Source organism: Hemitrygon akajei, chromosome 1, assembly GCF_048418815.1.
Source record: "Hemitrygon akajei chromosome 1, sHemAka1.3, whole genome shotgun sequence".
Classification (NCBI taxonomy): Eukaryota; Metazoa; Chordata; class Chondrichthyes; order Myliobatiformes; family Dasyatidae; genus Hemitrygon; species Hemitrygon akajei.
In genome coordinates, this window is record NC_133124.1 from 22,969,211 (window position 1) to 22,990,021 (window position 20,811).

Consider the following 20,811-nt stretch of genomic DNA (forward strand, 5'->3'; position numbering starts at 1 on the left):
CTCACTTGGAGTATTGTGAGCAGTTTTGGGCCCCTTACCACAGAAAGGATGTGCTGAAACTGGAGAGGATTCAAAGGAGGTTCATGAAAATGATTCCAGGATTGAACAGCTTGACATGAAGAGGGTTTGATAGCTCTGGGCCTGTATTCACTAGAATTCAAAAGAATGAGGGGTGAAGGGGTAACCTCATTGAAAGGCCTGATTGAGAGGATGTGGAGTGTATATTTCCTATGATGGGAGAGTCTCACACCAGAGGACATGGGCTCAGAATAGAAAGGCATCCTTTTAGAACAGAGGTGGAGGAATTTCTTTAGCTAGAGAGTGGTGGATCTGTGGAATTTATTGCCACTGGCAGGTGTGGAGACCAAGTCTTTATGTATATTTAAGGCAGAGGTTGATAGTTTCTTGTTTGTTCAGGGAGAAGGCAAGAGACTGGGGCTAAGAGGAAAATTGGATCAGCCAGGATGGAATGGTGGAGCAGACTCGATGAGCCAATTGGCCCAATTCTGCTCCTATAACTTATGGTCTTATGGTAATGTAATACATGACAATTAACATATATTGTTCATAATAATACTTCTTAAATTTTAATTTTTGTTTATTTATTGATATACAATGCGGAATCGGCCCTTCTAACCCTTCGAGCCACACTGCCCAACAACCCCCATTTAAGCCTAGCCTAATCACAGGACAATTTACAATGACCAATTAGTCTCCCAACTGATACATCTTTGGACTGTGGGAGATAACTGGAGCACCCAGAGAAAACCCACATGCTCATGGTAGAATGCACAAACTCCTTACAGATAGTGGTGGGAATTGAATCTGGGTCACTGGCAATGTTCCTTCTAATTTGTAATGACCAGTGTGTGAAAAATCTTGTGCTGTGCAATTTATTGCCCAGTGACAATAACATGTGCGCACAGAATAATTTCTTCAATAAGAACAGTATAAATAAGCCAGTTTTAAAATCTGCAGAAAAACCATTGCAAATCCCACGTTGCCAGCGCTGTCTGCATCAGAAAACAGAAAAGGATATGTGATTGTGTACAATCGTGAAATATACTTAACATGCCAACGAGATAGAGGGTGACAGCCTTTTGTGCGCAGTTTAAATACAATTGTGCGCTCGTGGCAAAAGTTGAGTCCGCACACCCACCTTAGAAGGAATATTGGTAACTGGTATTGTAATGCATTGTGCTAGCCACTACAATACTGTGCCACCCCAACCAAGGGGAAGAATTATATAAATAAATAATAAATTCATGAGGTAGTCAATTACAATTCTGAAGGCAAAATGGCTATGTTCGTAAGTCACAAACATCATCATTGACTTGTTGTGTTCACTTTGAGAGATGATGTCTGATGGAATGACGTCAGCACAAAGCAGGTGCTTTTCATTTTGTTTATCATGGAAAGGTTTCACGGATACTGGTTGCTTTAAAGTTTGTATGGCACGGCCTTAGGAAGGACGTACAAAACTGGAATGCAGCTATGCTGTGCGTCAGCAGGCAAAAATTAACTGTCGCGTTCAGGTACCATCGGCATCTTTCGAGGTCCCTGAGCAATGGTTTCACCATGTCAATGTGGACCTGATTAGTCCTCTTCCCACACCTCTAACACCACGGATTCATGCATCTCCTTACCCTGGTGGACCGCACCACCAGAGTCGTCCTTATAGCATCAGCGAAGGCCATGGACGAGGCTCGGGCATTCATCAACACCTGGGTTGCTCCGCTCAGCAGCCACCCATCTGATATTTCTTCCAACTGCAATCCTCAATTCACACCAGACCTCTGCACTACAGTGGCCCAGAACCTCAGTGTAAGACTGCATCACACCATGATGTATCACTCGCAGTCCAACGGCTTCTGTGAGCGGTTTCACCGTTCCTTAAAGACTGCTGTGAAGGTGTCCCTGATGGCTGAGTACTGGCATGATTGTCCTTCCTAGGCCCGGCTGGAGCCCAGAACGGCTCCAAAAGAGGACTTGCAGTCTTCCATGGCTGAGTCAGTGTACAGACAGCCGCTATGGGTGCCAGGTGATTTTATTCCTGACACCGTGACTGCTTGGTTGGCATCTCAACAGCATTCCACCCTCATCAATAAACACAATTCCTTAACACAATTCTGGGACGTTACGTACAGCACTCCTGAGTTCCAGTTGACCTACGTTCTACCTTGATGGCCTGTTCTGCATTTTGGAAAGGAGCAAAAAGACTTCTATTGTTGGCAGGAAGGGTAAACCTGAATGTACTTCCATAGATCGCCTTAAACCGACCCACCAAGACCAGGGTAGTTTCACTACCATACCCCCTGCATCATGACATGACCATATGTGTGTCAGCACACTCCTGGATATACCTGCTGTTACTCCAACTAAGTAACATAGGACCTGAGCCATGTGGGCATGTATGAGCACCAGACAGACATACAATGCTGGATTTGGTGAATTCTAAAATGACTCTCGCAAGTTTTATTCACAAAATCCTACAAATATTCTCCCATAGCTGTGTAGGATTCCTGCAGGTGATCCAGTGTCTCCTGACATCCCGAAGGTGTGTTGCTTAGTTAATTGGCTACTGTAGATTGCCCATTATTGCAGGTTAATGACAAAAAGAATCAATGGGGAATTCATCAGTGCATGAGAGAGCAAGTTGAACGGGGTATAGAGAAATGAAATGGGGTAAAAGCATTGATGAGATTTGGGAGCCGACATGAACCCAATGGGGAAGATTGCCTCCTCCAAGTCATTTTCAGTACAGCTCAAGATAAAAGTAAAAAAGAGATTTGAGGATTGCTTCAATTTTTCCTTATGCTGGTGTCCTAGAAATAAACGTAACTATTTAAGTACATTACTGACAGTTGTTAGAGTGTGTTGCAACTGTTTGTTTTATCAAGGTTCTCACCTTAAAAACCCTTGTACTATCCTGTGTAAAAATAGCAGAGCACTAATTCCTGTAAAGAACTCAAGTGACAGTTTCAATGAGATGCTGAGAGAAAGATCACAGTGAATGGTGTATTGTTTACCTAATAATTGAAGCTGACTGAATTTCATAATTTTAAAAGAATATTTTGTATTGAATTTGCAGTGCAGATACTAATTATTAAGCCGGATTGAATAGAAGTGCATTTGAAATTCTATCCCCATCAGTGCCAGCTATTGCTTCTGTACTCCTGTGGAATTAATCAAATTATATTCACATTGGATACACAAGACCATAAGATAGCGAAGCAGAATTAGGCAATTTGGCCCATCGACTCTGCTCCGCCATTTCATCATGGCTGATCAATTTTCCCTCTCAGTCTCAAAGTCCTGCCTTCTTCATGTATCCCTTCATGCCCTGACTAATCAAGACTGTATCAACCTGTGCCTTAAATATACCCAATGACTTGGCCTTCACAGCCAACTATGGCAATGAATTCCACAGATTCACCCTCTCTGGCTAAGGAAATTCATCCTCATCTGTGTTCTAAATGGACGTCCCTCTATTCTGAAGTTATGTCTTCTGGTCTTAGACTCCCTCAAGTCTTACATCCACAATATTTGCCACAACTATTCCGAATTGTTCCACAGCTTAGTCACTCCTTGGATAATGAAGATTCTCTTATATTCGCTGTGAGTATCATCAGTGAATGTTTTATGAATCATATTTAGGAACTCCTCCTCAAGGAGAATATTTTCTCATTCATTGCATTCTGCCCCTTCAGTCACCTGCAGCAGCGCCAGTCCCTGCCTCTATTTCCAGCTTCAGGCTTTCTTGTATAGTAGCGTAGCAGTTAGTACAATCACTTTATAAAGCCAGAGATCACCAAGGGGGTTCAATTCCTGCCACTGTGTGTAAAACGTGTATGTTCTCCTCATGAATGTGTGGGTTTCCACTGAGTAATCTGGTTTCCTCTCACATTCCAAAGACCTGCATTTAAGGTTAGAGAGTTATGGGTACGATACGTTGATGCTGTAACCATGGCGACAGTTGCGTCATTGACGCATTTCACTGTCTGTTTTGATATTTTAATGAACAAGTCACAAATAAAGCTAATCTTTATACTTCCTTTTGCATCACCTGTTCCGGTTTAATGCCTATTTGAAAATTAACTTCTCTAAACCACACTGCAGAGATAGATACAAGAAAATTTAAAGCCTTGACAAGAGACATTTAAATCCTCTTGTTATCAAAGTTTTGCTTGCAAATAGTACCTTCTTAGCCAGGATATCAATGAGATATCTCTATATTATTGACAATGGCTGAATAGTGTTTTGTAAATCTCGATGAAAAGATAAAAGTTACAAAATTAAGAAAAGTTTAATGAACAAAAGTTAAAGCAGGATCTCCCAGTGGCCACACATTTTAATTCCGCATCCCATTCCCATTCTGATATGTCTATCCATGGCCTCCTCTACTATCAAGATGAAGCCACACTCAGGTTGGAGGAACAACACCTTATATACCGGCTGGGTAGCCTCCAACCTGAAGGGATGAACATTGACTTCTCTAACTTCTGTTAATGCCCCTCTTCCCCTTCTTACCCCATCCCTGACATATTTAGTTGTTCGTTTTTTTCTCTCTCTCTCTGCCCATCACTCTGCCTGTTCTCCATCTCCCTCTGGTGCTCCCCCCTCCCCCTTTCTTTCTCCCGAGGCCTCCCGTCCCATGATCCTTTCCCTTCTCCAGCTCTGTATCACTTTCGCCAATCACCTTTCCAGCTCTTAGCTTCATCCCACCCCCTCCAGTCTTCTCCTATCATTTCGTATTTCCCCCTCCCCCCACTACTTTCAAATCTCTTAGTATCTTTCCCTTCAATTAGTCCTTACAAAGGGTCTCGGCCCGAAACATCAACAGTGCTTCTCCTTATAGATGCTGCCTGGCCTGCTGTGTTCCACCAGCATTTTGTGTGTGTTGTATGAACAAAAGTTCCTTCCTCATTTTAGAAATCAGGACCTCACATAAAGAAATCCAGAGAGATAACTTATATATGTGGTGAATACCTTGCCAAGTCCTACTACAGTTACAAGATTGAAACAAACTACTCAATATTGTGATTATTTGAAACTCGCTTATGCGGAGATATTGTGATATATTCACTTCAGAGAATTGCATACATTTTTGGTGAAACCACAAAATGGATTATTGTATCACTGCTCATTAAACCATTTCACCTCCTGGTCTACATGCTTCACATTCTAAATACTCACTCTCAAGTTTGAAATCTTAAATGCTATCCCAATCCGTGTCCTTAACATTCTCTGTTCCTGCAGTCTTCCAAGAACACTCCATTCTTCCAGCTGTATCCTTACTTACAATGTTGGAAATAGACAGAGTACCACGAAAATGACCTTCTGTTTCACTCGCCACTGTGATATGGTATTACTAATTAATTTTAAAAGCGGGATCTTATAGGGGTTTTTTGGCCTTGAAATTACTGTTTAATGCTGACAGATTTGTCTATCACACTAATGCTTTCTTAGAAGTCCCAGAAGGATCACATACTTCAGTTATGAGATTCCTGGAAGACTTGTGATCCCCCATGGTGTGAAGATTTTGGAGTATTCTTCAATCGGAAGTTCTCAAAGCTGCCAGCACTCAGACTTGCAGCTGCGATCTTGGCAGCCAGCCCGTAAATGGATGTGTGTGCAAAACAAACAGTACACTCTTAGCTACCTGAAAGTGAAGCTAATTCAAGGGTGGTTGGGAAAAGGAAGGGAAGATGATCCCAGGAGTCAGCAAATCCTGGCCAGGATAAAGAAGAATGATATTGACAGGGGCCCCTCGGTCTATATGAACATCTAAATGCCTCACATGAAAACGAGCAAATGTGCCTGCACTTTGAAGAATACTGCAATAGCAGTCTTCTAAAGAGTTAAAGGAAAATTAGTTGAAATCCTTTCTCCTTGAGTATGGAGGTTGAACGAACTTCCTAGTCGTGCCTGTGGCAGAATGCAGCAAACTGTGTCAGAGAGATGTAGCAACAGCCTGGAATGATTCTGAGGCCGGGAAGCTGAGAATAATACGACCCGGATCACCACTGGGAAAGCTGTCAAGGAACAAGAGAGCACAGATCTCAGTGCATGTCAAAGAAGTTACTTAAAATAGCATGGTTTTGGGAAAATGCAATTTGTAAAAGATGGATGCTCAGTGAATAAGTACAAATTGCCATTTTTCATACCAGTGAGGTTGCAAATCTTGCTGACTGTAAACATTAGATATTGTGTTGTTGATGTCAGCTGGGAAAACAACAGGCCAGAAAAAGAAATGTCTTGTTCTAACTAAATCCTGTCCAACAGTCAGGAGTTCAATTTCCCACTAGATGCTGAGACCTGAAATGTCTCTGAACCTTCAAACTGAACTGAATTTAAATTGCAATGTTCTCGTCAAAGTTATAAAAAAGAATTTTTAAGCTTCAGTGTCATCTCTACTGCTAAATATTTGAAATCTGTAAAGATCTACGGTATCAAACAGAAAAATATTTGTATTCCTGGAGAGAAGGATGAACAAGAATATAATTATGAATCACAGAATTACTAAATATAGAATTCAGTCTGTCAATCCTGTGCCAGTCTTTCTAAGGCCTAAGCAATTATTCTCACCAATTTTTTTATCCCCAACATTATTTTGCCACAAACACAAGAGATTCTGTGGATGCTGGAAATCTAGAGCAATAAGCACAAAATGCTGAAGGAAGTCAGCATTTCAGGCAGTATCAATGGAGACAGTATCAATGGCAATGAGAGGAGTACACAGTCAACATCTTGACTGATGGCCAAAATAGCAAATGACTCCTTTGCATTTAACATTTTCTCGTTCAAATATTTTTCCTGTTCACTTTTGTAATGTCTCACTAAATCTCATTCTACCAATCCTTCAGTTACGGAATTGCAGAAGTGGAATGCAAGCAAAACTTCTTTGACTCAGAGGAATGGGCTAAATGTTTGCTCAATATAATTTTTGAGTAAGAGCTATCAGTGAAAGGTGTACAGATTGCTAATGAGTTGCCAAAATTGAATTTAGAAGATCAAAAGGTCAGCAGAATGGAATGCATAAAATAAAATTGGAGGCAATTAACAGTTAAAACTTAATGTTCTTTGGTATGTTTTTGTCACAGTGTGGAGGTATCATAACTCTTCTCCACAGCTTAAAATGTGACATTAACATCTGCTCGATAACTGAAGCAGCCGAGCCATCTGGTGAGACAGATTTAAATTAACTTGTCCTTTGCAATTATTTTATAATACAAGATTTATGATTAGTGGGTATGAGGCTTAAATGTTATCACTGACTTAGAACACAAATCTACTATCTTATTGGTGTCTGGACAGCCTGAATCAATCAATGAACTCTTAACTGTGGTCTTAAATGGCTAGAATTTCCCAACATATTATGTTGGGAACTTTATAATTATGCACTTCAACATATATATTACTGCAACTTTCTAAATTTTCTGTTGCTGTGCTTCAACTCAGCATAGTGTTAAGAAAGATGCTATTTACAGTTTGTTCAGTGTTTTCACTGTTTTCCGTTGAGTTACATCCTGTGAAGAACTCAATAGTGTTTATCGTGCTTTTTTGGTTTTGCTTACTTTAATAAGCAATTGCAGGGTTACTTTACCTCTAAATTAAAAGGATATTTGCAGTTTGGATCTAATATCGACTCTGTAGATCATGTTATGAAGTGTATCAGCTTTCTGGTTGCTGGTTTTTTTTGCCGCTGTTTTGTGCAATTTTGATCGGCCCGCCTGCAGACAACGAGAGACCTGGCTCTGCATTGAACCAAACTGAATATACCCAGAATCTTTCAATGTCCTTTTGATTTGGAGTTTTGTATTCTGTGTTTCTTGCTCATTTTTCTTGCCGTTAGCATGATTTTTTTTTTTTGCACGTTGGGTGTTTGATGATTTCCTTCAAACAGGATCTATGGTTTTCTTCGTTTCATGGCTGTGTGTGGGAAGACAAATCTGAGGGTTGCATACTGCATACATACTTTGATAATACATGTTCTTTGAATCTCAATATGTTTGTTTCTGTCTATACAGATGGACACGTGAAACACAAATTGTTTTCAAACAGAAGACAGTGGAGTTTCGGAGAGTGACAAGACTGGATGATACAAGTATTAAAATGCAACTTGCTAAAATTGGATAAACCAAAGCCTGAATGTACCTACAACTCCATTCACTCTTAAAAGTTAAATATTGCAGTTTGTGGTGAAACTCTTGGTCATGTGTTCAATGATTCAGTTGTTGTGCATTTCTAGGAAGGAATGGCATTTAGGAGTGGGAAATTAAGGCCTGTGCGATGACAGCTTCCTAAAATAAATCAATTAGACTTGCAGCACTGAAAACTCAGAGATACTATTAAAACTCCCAACAACTTTTGAGAATTTGCAATATTGCATCTATAAAAGAAAATGTAACATTATGCATGTGACCTACCTTAAAGTTAGAAACATTGCCATGCCTTGCATCCACTGCAATTTGCTTATTACTTCTCTTCAGCTTCTGTGCTTTAGTTTCTCTGCCCTACTTAACTATTTTCACAGCCTTTATTCCTTCATAACTTATTGAGATAATTTTAACTAGTTCTCAAGATATCAAATTTTCTCAATTATCTCTCATCTTTTCTTCCCCTCAATTCAGGACAGAGTCACAGCTGAAGGTTTAGTCCATCAATGATGATGAATCTGTTCCACATTTCCTCTTTTCGCTTGATTTGGCCAGGAATATATATTTTAAGTATTAATTTTGCTCTTGGATTCTTGTGATAACAATCTCTAAAATGCCTTCTCAGTCCGCAAAGACAAATACTTTAAACACCTTGGGGGAAAGGGTAAATTGATATGGGTCACATTGCACACTTGGTATGAACATATTTCAATAAATTTGGAAGTTATTGGGGTTGATGGTAAATCATTGGCACTTGGAAAGTGGCATATCCCAAGTATTCAATTATTTTAAAGTTCAAATACTATGTAATGTATCATTCAAAGATGAGCAGTTTCGAAATGTGACAACCATATCAGTCGGTGAAGAATCTTTTGCCAAGGAATACAATGGAACTCTAAACACACCTTTCTGAGTCAGCACACTGGAGATTTTTCAACAATCCTGGCTGAACATTAATTCTGTGTGTTCCAGTGAAAAGTACAAATGCAATACAAATGCAGCTCTGAAATGGCCCAACATAGCACTGAGTTGTTTTAGCATAGGTGCATTAAAGCTGCACTGTAAAACTGAAATGTCCTGTGCTCCTGTTGGGCGAGAACTCCACTGCCTCAATCAGCATCCTATTTCACAGTAGCAGCCAGTAGCATAGGAGACCTTCACAATTTTCTTAAGGGTTTTAAGCCTTGAAAATAATTAGTTTGAACATCACTGGGGGGGGGGGGGGTTAATTTCACTAAGTGTTTCATAGAATCTATTTTTGGATTTTAATGAGGGGAATAGCTGGTAGCTTTGATCCAGTGACCTGAGTACAGTCCTGACCTCTGTTCTTGTCTGCTTTCTGTTCACACATTCTGCCTGAGTCAATATGGGTTTCCCCCAGGCACTCCATATTCTAAAGGTAGGTTAATTGGCAGCTTTAAATTACCACGAGCATATAGATGGGAGAACAGGAGAAACAGGAGAAAATCTGCTGATGCTGGGAATCCCCTTCACATTGCAACATGTCAGTCCATGGGCACACTCAGGTTCAGGGAACAATGCCTCATATTCCATCTGGGTAGCCTCCAACCTGATGGCATGAACATCGATTTCTGGTAATTGCCCCCCCCCCCCTCACCATTCCCCATTCCAGTTTTCCTCTCTCTGCTTATTTCCCTACCTGCTCATCACCTCCCTCTGGTGCTCTTCCTTCTTCCCTTTCTTCCATGGTCTTCTGTCCACTCCTATCAGATTTCCCCTTCTCCAGCCCTTTATCCCCTTTACCAATCAACTTTCCAGCTCCTTACTTCACCCTGCCCCCCTCCCCCCCCCCCCCCCCCCCCGGTTTCACTTATCACTTCCCACAGTGTACTTCTTCCTCCACTCCCCCCACCTTCGTACTCCGACCTCCCCTTCCCTTCCAGTCCTGATGAAGGGTCTCAGCCTGAAACATCAACGGTTTCCTCTTTTCCATAGATACTGCCTGGCCTGCTGAGTTCCCTCAGCATTCTGTGGATGAGAGAGTTGATGGGCACGTGAGACAAGATAGGTTAAAGGAAATACTGTAGGGAGGAAATAGTATTGCACAGAAAAATGGTTTGATAGCTTGAATGACCTATACTATGTGATGAAGCATGAAGTGCCTATCATAACATATTTTAACTTTATTAGCATGTTCCAATTAAAATGTGAAAGGCAAATTTCAGTGATTGCCTTCCAATGTTACGAACAGTCATTTTCTAGTGGAAAGTAATGATGATAACTCAGTTTAATTTTCAGGTCATCATCAATGAACATGTACCATGAAGTCTTCCAACTGTTCTTGGTTCGTTGAGCAGAATGAAGACCATGTTTCTGTCTTCTCTCTGGAATCCAGTGTGTTTTGCAGTGAAGAGCACTTGAATAAAAATCCTTTAAACACCTTTATAATAAATGTTGGCGGCAGCAGATTCACTCTGTCACATGAAACTCTGTTGTGCTATCCTGAAACACGCCTGGGGAAGCTGGCTACATCTGAACAGGACTCCGTGCTGGATCTATGCGACGATGCCAACTTTGTGGACAATGAATATTTCTTTGATCGGAGTTCACAGACATTTAAGTACATTATACATTATTACAAGACTGGAAAGCTGCATGTAAACGAAGAACTCTGTGCAATGTCATTTTTGCAGGAAATTGAGTACTGGGGAATAGATGAACTTAACATTGACATTTGCTGCCGAGAAAGATATTACAGGCGGAAAGAAATTAATGAAGCCTTAGATATAAAACGCGATACGGAATTGATTGAGAATGAAGAGGAAGATTTCTCTGGAGTGATTTGCGAAAAACTGAGACAGAAACTGTGGGTCATAATGGAAAAACCTGATTCTTCAAAGCTAGCTAAGACATTTGGAATCCTTTCTGTGGCATTTGTCCTCATTTCCATTGCAAATATGGCTGTCTTTTCTCTTGAATATAACGTACTGGATCCTCCCTTGTTGAATGCAGTCGAGTATATTTGCATAACTTGGTTCACTGCAGAGTATCTACTAAGATTCTTATGTGTGAAGAACAAGTGCAGATTTGTTAAGTGTTTGGTGAATGTTATTGACCTCATTGCTGTGGTCCCATTTTATATCACCATGCTGGTGGAGCAGCTTTATGGAGGTTCTACAGAACTGGAAAACGTTGGGAAAATTGTCCAGATTCTGAGATTAATGCGATCACTGCGCATGTTGAAACTTGGAAGACACTCAACAGGTAAGTTCCACATTTCATACACCGCCATTTTGTGCAATGCTATTTCTAATAAGTACTCGTTTAATTTTTTTTTAATTAATGCAGTTGCTTCATGAAATAATTTACAGTCTTTAAGCCTATTGATGGAAAAGTCTACAGTAAGTGGTGGATCAAGCCTAGTGCATCATAGGCAAAGTCCTCCCTGTCACTGAGCACATTGACAAGGAGTGCTGTGACAGGAAAGCAGTGCCCATCATCAAGGACCCTCACTATCCAGGCCAAGTTTCTTCAGCTTCGGGCATGTGCAGGAGCCTTGGGTTCAATACCACCAAGTTCATCTACAGTTATTATCCTACAACCAGCAACCCATCCTTCTTCTGCCAATTCAGAAAGATCTCCCAATGCAGTCTTTCTCCCAGTTAGTCTGAAGATTGAGATCACAAGCCGTGAGGTAAAAGTTGATCTTGGCAAGCAATTAAAGTTCCCTGACTTCATCACATCGTCAACCCAGAAGACTGACATGGTCACTCAGTCAGAAACCTCAAAGCAGGTGGTCACGGTAGAGCTGACAGTTCCTTGGGATTGAGGAGGAGTTTGAGCATAAGGAAGCCAGATACCTGGAGCTGGTAGAGCAGTGCCAGAGACAGGGGTGGAGGGCATGATGTGAGCTCATAGAGGTGGAGTGTAAAGGTTTTTCTGGCTGCTTGCTGTATAGAACCTACTTCCTTCTTGGCATTATGGTGCCTGCAAAGAAAATAGCCATCAGGACCGTCACAGAGGCTGCTGAGAGAGTTTCCTGATGGCTATGGATCAAGAGGTGTTGTCCATGGGCCAGTGCTGCTGGAACATGCCAGAACCTGGCTGGGTCACCTGGGTGAGAGTGTCTGATGCTGGAAGTCCTGAAATATTCGATCACCCCAGGTTACATCACTGATTATCCCTCCCAGAACATCCTAGGATGTACCTCTGCATCATGTTGGACCATACATGGAGTATTGTCTTTAGGTCTGGTCATCTCTTTATAGGAAGTATGTGGAAGCTTTGGAGGGGTCACATAGGAGATCTACAAGGATGCTGCTGGAATTAGAAAGCATGTCTTATGGAGAAAGGTTGAGCGACTTACGGCGTTTCTCTTTGGAGAGAAAGGCCTGAGAAGTGACTTGAGAAGATAGTGTATAAGATGATAAGAGGCATAGATAAAATGAACAGCCAGATGCTTTTCCCAGTCCAGAAATGGCTGGCACAAGGGGCATACTTTTAAGGTTTTGAGAGCAAAGTATAGGGCAAGATTCTTAAGGATAGGATCTACGAGCATTTGGAGAAGTACAGTCTACTCATGGATAGTCAACATGGCTTTGTGAAGGGAAGATCGTACCTCACAAGCCTGATTGAGTTTTTTGAAAAGGTAACAAAAGAAATTGTTGAGAGTAGGGCAGTGGATGTGGTCTGCATGGACTTTAGCAAAGCATTTGACAAGGTCCCTCATGAGAGACTCATCCAGAAAGTCATGAGGCATGGGATAAGTGGAACCTTGGCTGTTTGGATAAAAAATTGGCTCAAAGGAAGAAAGCAGAGTGTAGTTGTGGAAGGAAAGTATTCTGCCTGGAGGTCGGTGACTAGTGGAGTGCCGTAGGGATCTGTCCTGGGACCCCTGCTATTTGTGATTTTTATAAATGACCTGAATGTAGAGGCGGAAGGATGGGTGAGTAAGTTTGCGGATGACATGAAGATTGGAAGAGTTGTGGATGGAGCTGTAGGTTGTTGAAGGTTACAAGAGGATATAGACAGGCTGCAGAGTTGGACAGAAAAATGGCAGATGGAGTTCAATCTGGACAAGTGTGAGGTGATGCATTTTGGAAGGACAAACCAGAAGACTGAGTACAGGATTAATGGTCAGTTACTTAAGAGTGTGGATAAACAAAACGACCTTGGGGTTCAAATCCATACAGCCCTCAAGGTTGCTGCACAGGTTGATAGGGTAGTTAAGAAGGCCTATGGGATGCTGGGCTTCATTAACAGGGGAATTGAGTTCAAGAGTAGAGAGGTCATGTTGCAACTCTACAAATCTCTGGTGAGACCGCACTTAGAGTATTGTGTTCAGTTCTGGTCACCTCATTATAAGAAGGATGTGGAAGCTATGGAGAGGGTGCAGAGGAGATTTACCAGGATGTTGCCTGGTTTGGAGAACACGTCATATGAAGCAAGGTTAGCAGAGCTGGGACTTTTCTCTTTGGAACGTAGAAGAATGAGAGGGGACTTGATAGAGGTCTACAAGATTATGAGAGGCATAGATAGGGTGGATAGTCACTACCTGTTTCCCAGGGCACCAATAGCAAACACCAGAGAGCATATGTACAAAATTAAGGGAGGGAAGTTTAGGGGAGACATCAGGAGTAAGTTTTTTACACATAGGGTTGTGAGTGCCTGCAATGACTTGCCAGGGATGGTGGTGGAGGCTAAAACATTAGGACTACTTAAGAGCCTCTTGGACAGGCACATGGGTGAAAAAGAAATGGAGTGTTATGGGGTAGTGTGGGTTTAGTACTTTTTTTTTTAGGACTATATGGGTCGGCATAACATGGAGGGCTGAAGGGCCTGTACTGTGCTGTAGTGTTCGATGGTTCTCTCTATGGGATGTCACAGGCAGGATTTTTAGACAGGCAGTGGTAGGAGTGTGGAACATGCTGCCGGGGTAGACTAGAAGCAGATACATTAGGAGCACTTAAGAAATTCTGAGATAGGCTCATAAATGAAAGAAAAATGAGGGGCTCTGTGGCAGGGAAAGGTTAGATTGATCTTAGAGTAGGTTAAAAGATCAGCACTGTATTGTGGGCCTATAGTATTATATGTTCTGTGTTCTAGTCTTAAAAAACCTACAAGGTAGTCAATATAAGAAACATTCCAATTGAAAGGGAATAGAATGTAAGTTTTCTCCACAGAAGTAAAATCAATAACCACAGAAAATGAGTATGCAAGTGTAAAGGGGGTATCTTCTTTTTCATTGTTACTGTGTATGTTACTCAGAATGGCTTCTTTGTTTTGTTAAAAGTAGGAATGTTTTTTTGTTGCGAGAGAGTGCTGGAAGCTTGTTTGGGTTAAAAATTAACTGATAAGGAGAATTGTATTCCTTGGTTAACCAATTGGGATTAATGTTGTTCTTTCTTCTGAGTCTGTAAACTATTGTTGGCGGGCTTTTGGGAGATCGGCGCAAGGGGGTGAGAGAGAGAGGACGTGATACTGTAAACTGGGCAAGGAACGGACCTCAAGCGGGGGTCCGAGGCTAGGAGGTACCCCGAGGAGAGGAGACGAAGATAGATGTGTTTGGTTGACCACTTCGGATGGTCCTAAGCTGCGAGTTGAGGAGTTCAGAGGGGGTCGAATGGTGGCCAAAAGACTTCAATAATTGAGCTCCAACGATTGTGCATGAAGTGGTTTGGACTTTGATAAGTTTGGCGCCTTTTGCTTTTTCTTTCATATATATTGTATTGTCTAGTACTCTTTTAGTTTTAGTAAACTCTTTAAAGTGTATTCCGTAACGGTATCTGGTGTGAGTTTGATATTGTGTGTGTACGCGCGGCATAACCTTGATTCCCACAGCCCCTGCGTGTACGGGAGGTGGGGTTGGTGAGTGGCTGGATCTCCTTTTCCCCTAGACATATACCAGCCTGTTGGGTAAGTGTTACACAAATAAACAACTGAACATTCTGCAAGCAGGAAACCTCTCATTTCTATAAGCTATAGGTGAAGAATTAAGCCATTTGACCCATCGAGTCTGCTCCGCCATTTCATCATGGCTGATCTATTTCCCTCTCAGCCCCAATCTCCTGCCTTCTCCCTGTATCTCTTCCTGCTCTGACTAACCGAGTATCTACCAACCTCTGCCTTAAGTATACTCAATGACTTGACTTCCACAGACGCCTGTAGCAAAGAATTCCACAGATTCACCCTCTCTGGCTAAGGAAATTTCTCGTCATCTCTGTTCCAAATAAACATCCCTCTATTCTGAAGCTGTGCCCTCTGGTCTTAGACCCCACCACCATAGGAAACATCTCTCCACATCCGCTCTATCGAGACCTTTCTGCATTCAATAAATTTCAATGAGATTCCCTCTCATTTTTCTGAATTCCAGTGAGTACAGGCCTAGAGCCATCAAGCACTCCTCATATAAGACTTCCAATCCCAAAATCAATTTGCTGAATCTCATTTCAAACAAGGTCAAACTCCTAAAAGTTCCTGGAGGTCACTTAGCCTTCATGACTAATTCATATCACATCTACTTCCATATTAACCTTTGTTCTGAGAGCTCACTTGGGCAAAACATGCACGGTCGCTTGTGGAAGCAAAAGGTATTTGAGCCTTTAATTAACGGTTTCAATGTACTCATCCTTTACAAAGATTGCTACAAGTTAATGCGTACATGGGAAAGTGATGGGTCATTTCAACAAATTATCGATTTTTTGCTATATGGATACATAACTCATTAAAATATACAGCAATTTTAAATTTCTTGACTAAATAAATCTGGAGTGAATCTTTCTGTTGACTAGGCTTTCTAAAACCAGTTGTCAGACTCCTATAACAAGAGATCAGCTATGTTGGAGTTTGAAGGGAAGAAACCTCTTCACACAGGATTAGGAATCGTTGGAGCTCCCTTCTTCAGAGGGTTAGGGGAAGATCAGTCATTGAAGAGTAATGGATTTTCCTGCATCAAAAAAATCAATAGATATGGGTAGGGAGCAAGAAAGTGCACTAATTGTATTGAATAAAGTGCGCCTTCAGACCAAATGTCCTTGCAAGCAGGGGTTCGTCTGGGGGTCGATATGGTTTTATTATCACTGACATACCGTATGTCATGAGATTTGTTATTTTGCAGCAGCAGTACAGTGGGAGACATGAAGTATGTTGATGTACGTGACTGTGTAGCTTCCCAATCATATCCTCACGCAACTTCTAACCAAAGGAAAAATGCTGGAAGCTCTCGGTATATCAGATAGTATCATTAGAAAGGGAAAGAGTTAATGTCGTAGGTTTGAGGTTATTTATCAGAACTGGAAACGAGAAAACAGTTTAGGGAAAACAAACGAAAAGGTAGAGGAACTCAGTGGGTCAGGCAGCTTCTATGGAAATGAATAAACAGTCGATGTTTTGGGCTGAGACCCTTCATCAGGTGTGGAAACAGTAGGTGAGAAGTTTAGTCCTGATGAAGGGTCTCAGCCCAAAACCTCAACTGCTTATTCATTTCCATAGACGCTGCCCGAACTGCTGAGTTTCTCCAGCATTCTGTATGTTTTGCCTTGCATTTCCAGCATCTCCGGATTTTCTTGTGTTTGGAAAGCAAGTTAGTTTTTAGTACCACATGAGCCAGAAAAGGGAAATATCCCGAACAGGGTGAGACCAAATTCAAGTTTCAAGATTCAAGATTGTTTATTATCAAGTTGAAGTTTAATTGTCATTCAACCATACATGAATATCATGAATACAGCTAAACAAAACAGCATTACTCCAGGGCCAAGGTGCAAAACACAGAACCAACAGTCACACACAGCACAGTGCAGCGCACATATAGCACATATAAGATATCAGAATAATACAGTCACACAAAAAATACAAAAATATATATAAATATGAAAGAAATCCTATAAAATACAATGTACAAGTATCTGTCTTACATATATACAAACCCCATTTCCAGAAAAGTTGGGATATTTTCCAAAATGCAATAAAAACAAAAATCTGTGATATGTTAATCCACGTGAACCTTTATTTAACTGACAAAAGTACAAAGAAAAGATTTTCAATAGTTTTACTGACCAACATAATTGTATTTTGTAAATATACACAAATTTAGAATTTGATGGCTGCAAAACACTCAACAAAAGTTGGGACAGAGGCATGTTTACCATTGTGTTACTTCACCTTTCCTTTTAATAACACTTGTTAATCGTTTTGGAACTGAGGATACTAATTGTAGTAGATTTGCAATTGGAAATTTTGTCCATTCTTGCTTGATATAAGACTTCAGCTGCTCAATAGTCCGTGGTCTCCATTGTCTGATTCTCCTCCTCATGATGCACCATACATTTTCAATGGGAGATAGATCTGGACTGGAAGCAGGCCAGTCAAGCACACGCACACTGTGTCTACAAAGCCACGCTGTTGTAGCCCGTGCAGAATGTGGTCTGGCATTGTCCTGCTGAAATAAGCATGGACGTCCCGGGAGGAGACGTCGCCTTGATGGCAACATATGTCTCCCTAAAATCCTAATATATGCCTCAGAGTCAATGGTACCTTCACATACATGCAACTCACCCATGCTGTGGGCACTGATGCACCCCCATACCATCACAGATGCTGGCTTTTGCACCTTTCGCTGATAACAATCAGGATGGTCGTTTTCATCTTTGGCACGGAGAACTCGACGGCCGTTTTTTTCCAAAAACTAGCTGAAATGTGGGCTCATCTGACCACAGCACACGGTTCCACAGTCTTTCAGTCCATCTGAGATGAGCTCAGGCCCAGAGAATTCGCCAGCGTTTCTGCATAGAGTTGATGTATGGCTTCCTCCTTGTGTAATACAGTTTCAAGTTGCATTTCTGGATGCAGCGACAGACTGTGTTAAGTGACAATGGTTTTCCGAAGTTCTCCCCAGCCCAGGTGGCTATAATTGTCACAGTAGCATGACGGTTTCTTAGGCAGTGCCGCCTGAGGGGTCGAAGATCACGTACATTCAGCAGTGGTTTCCGACCTTGCCCTTTACGCAGTGAGATGTCTCTGAATTCTCTGAATCTTTTCACAATATTATGTACCGGTACTGTAGATGTTGAAAGTCCTAAATTCTCTGCAATCTTGCGTTGAGAAATGTTCCTTTTGAACTGACGAACAATTCTCTCACGAATTTTGGCACAAAGGGGTGAGCCAAGACCCATCCTTGCTTGCAAAGACTGAGCCTTTGATGAACGCTACTTTTATACCCAGTCATGATGCCTCACCTGCTACCAATTAGCCTGCTTAATGTGGAGTCTTCCAAACCGATGTTACTTGAATATTCTGTGCACTTTTCAATCTTATTTTAACTCTGTCCCAACTTTTGTTGAGTGTGTTGCAGCCATCAAATTCTAACTTCGTGTATATTTACAAAATACAATTAAGTTGGTCAGTAAAACTATTGAAAATCTTTTCTTTGTACTTTTGTCAGTTAAATAAAGGTTCACGTGAATTAACATATCACAGATTTTTGTTTTTATTGCATTTTGGAAAATATCCCAACTTTTCTGGAAATGGGGTTTGTAGATAGATAGACATTGTATGTACATAAAGTGATGTTGGGTCATGTGTTTGTAGTGGTGGTAAATCAAAAGCATAATGTAACAGATCTGATCGTACTGAAGGTAGAATATTTCTGATTATCTTGATTAAAATAATACTGTACATCAAGTGAGCTTCAAATCAAAAGCAGCATAGTCACGCAGCAGATTGACTATTAAAATATACTTTGCTGTTCACTTTGTAGATTTAAATGTCTATCTTTTTTTGATATCAGAGCAGACTAAATGTTTTGTCTTGCCCTCAAGGTAATTAGCCAATGTATTACATAGTATGGCAAATCATGCAATGGTCTTCCTCTGTTCCACTGAGTGCAGTGTGTGGCAGGAGACAGGGCTAATTGGATAATTAAACACATCAGCCAAGTATAAGAGCATCCAATTAATATCAGTGATATGAGAGATTTTTTTTACTATGTATGAGGGTGATTATAAACATGGAGAATCATTTTGCGAGGAATTATTTGCTCGATTTGCACAGCTGCTAAATCGCAAGAATGGAGTACTATCAGCAACTGCTTTGGCTCCATTTTATTAATACCGCACTCCTCCATTTAGCTTTCATTTTTAGAAAGAAACTCTCACTGAAAATCGTACCTTGCACCCAAATGTATTGGGAGTCATAACTCCAGGGTTTAATTTGGATTTCCTTCATTTTCCCTGTACTGGCAATGGGTATGTTATAGAACTAATGTTCACTTGGAGTTAGTCTTGTCCCAAATCTGTAGGTGAAAATGAGTAATTACAAGAGAAGTTACAGCAAGCGTGGAGGGAAATCTGAACAAAACAGCTGTTTATAAAAATTTCTGTCAAAGCCGGCCACAGTCCTCAAAGTGGAATACTGCTGCTATTTTCGAAAGACTTTCAATTCTGTTTCACAATTACTACTTATATGTAAATAAATATAATTGATTAACTCAAGTATTACAATTTTGTAATAACAATTATATAGAGGGGTATGGATCAGGTGTAGGTCGATGGGACAAGGCAGAATAATATTTCAGCATGGACTAGATGGGCTGAAGGGTCTGTTTCTGTGCTCTATGACTCAATGGTATGTTTATAATCCTGAATGCCAGGAACATTAAGGATATTTACATAAGGTATTAAAAAACCTATCTATTCACAATCCAGCAAATTCACAGTGTACATACCATTACAAAAGATAAAATTCTGAACAGCTAAAACTGCTCTACAGATTGGAACATATAGTAGGACATCAATCTGACAGAAACTTCTGAATTATCTGGGATGTAGTGGGGTATCGATCGGACGGGTATATTGAATTATCTGGGATGTAGTGGAGTATCGATCGGACGGGTACTATTGAATTATCTGGGGTGTAGTGGGGTATCGATCGGACGGGTATATTGAATTATCTGGGATGTAGTGAGTATCGATCGGACGGGTACTATTGAATTATCTGGGGTGTAGTGGGGCATCGATGGGCTGTGTACTATTGAAATACCTGGGATGTAGTGGGGTATCGATCGGATGGGTACTATTGAATTATCTGGGGTGTAGTGGGGCATCGATTGGCCGGGTACTATTGAAATATCTGGGATGTAGTGGAGTATCGATCGGATGGGTACAATTGAATTATCTGGGGTGTAGTGGGGCATCGATTGGCCGGGTACTATTGAAATATCTGGGATGTAGTGGAGTATCGATCGGACGGGTACTATTGAATTATCTGGGGTGTAGTGGGGCATCAATGGGCTGTGTACTATTGAATTATCTGGGGTGTAGTGGGGTATCGATGGGCTGTGTACTATTGAAACATCTGGGATGTAGTGGGGTATCGATCGGACGGGTGCTATTGAATTATCTGGGGTGTAGTGGGACATCGATGGGCTGTGTACTATTGAAATATCTGGGATGTAGTGGAGTATCGATCGGAAGGGTACTATTGAATTATCTGGGGTGTAGTGGGGCATCGATGGGCTGTGTACTATTGAATTATCTGGGGTGTAGTGGGGCATCGATGGGCTGTGTACTATTGAAATATCTGGGATGTAGTGGGGTATCGATCGGATGGGTACTATTGAATTATCTGGGGTGTAGTGGGGTATCGATCGGACGGGTATATTGAATTATCTGGGATGTAGTGGGGCATCGATCGGACG

The 20,811-nt window shown here is 41.2% G+C and overlaps 1 protein-coding gene across 1 annotated transcript in view; it reads left to right on the forward strand.

Annotated features, from left to right (window-relative positions):
* Positions 1-20,811, forward strand: part of kcnv1 (potassium voltage-gated channel modifier subfamily V member 1) — a 43,135-nt gene that overhangs the window by 20,772 nt on the left and 1,552 nt on the right. Inside the window, exons 2-3 of the mRNA XM_073038981.1 lie at positions 8,031-8,153; positions 10,419-11,384. Of these exons, the coding sequence (XP_072895082.1) occupies positions 10,442-11,384 (943 nt within the window). The 5' untranslated portion in view covers positions 8,031-8,153; positions 10,419-10,441. The remainder of the gene's footprint in view (positions 1-8,030; positions 8,154-10,418; positions 11,385-20,811) is intronic.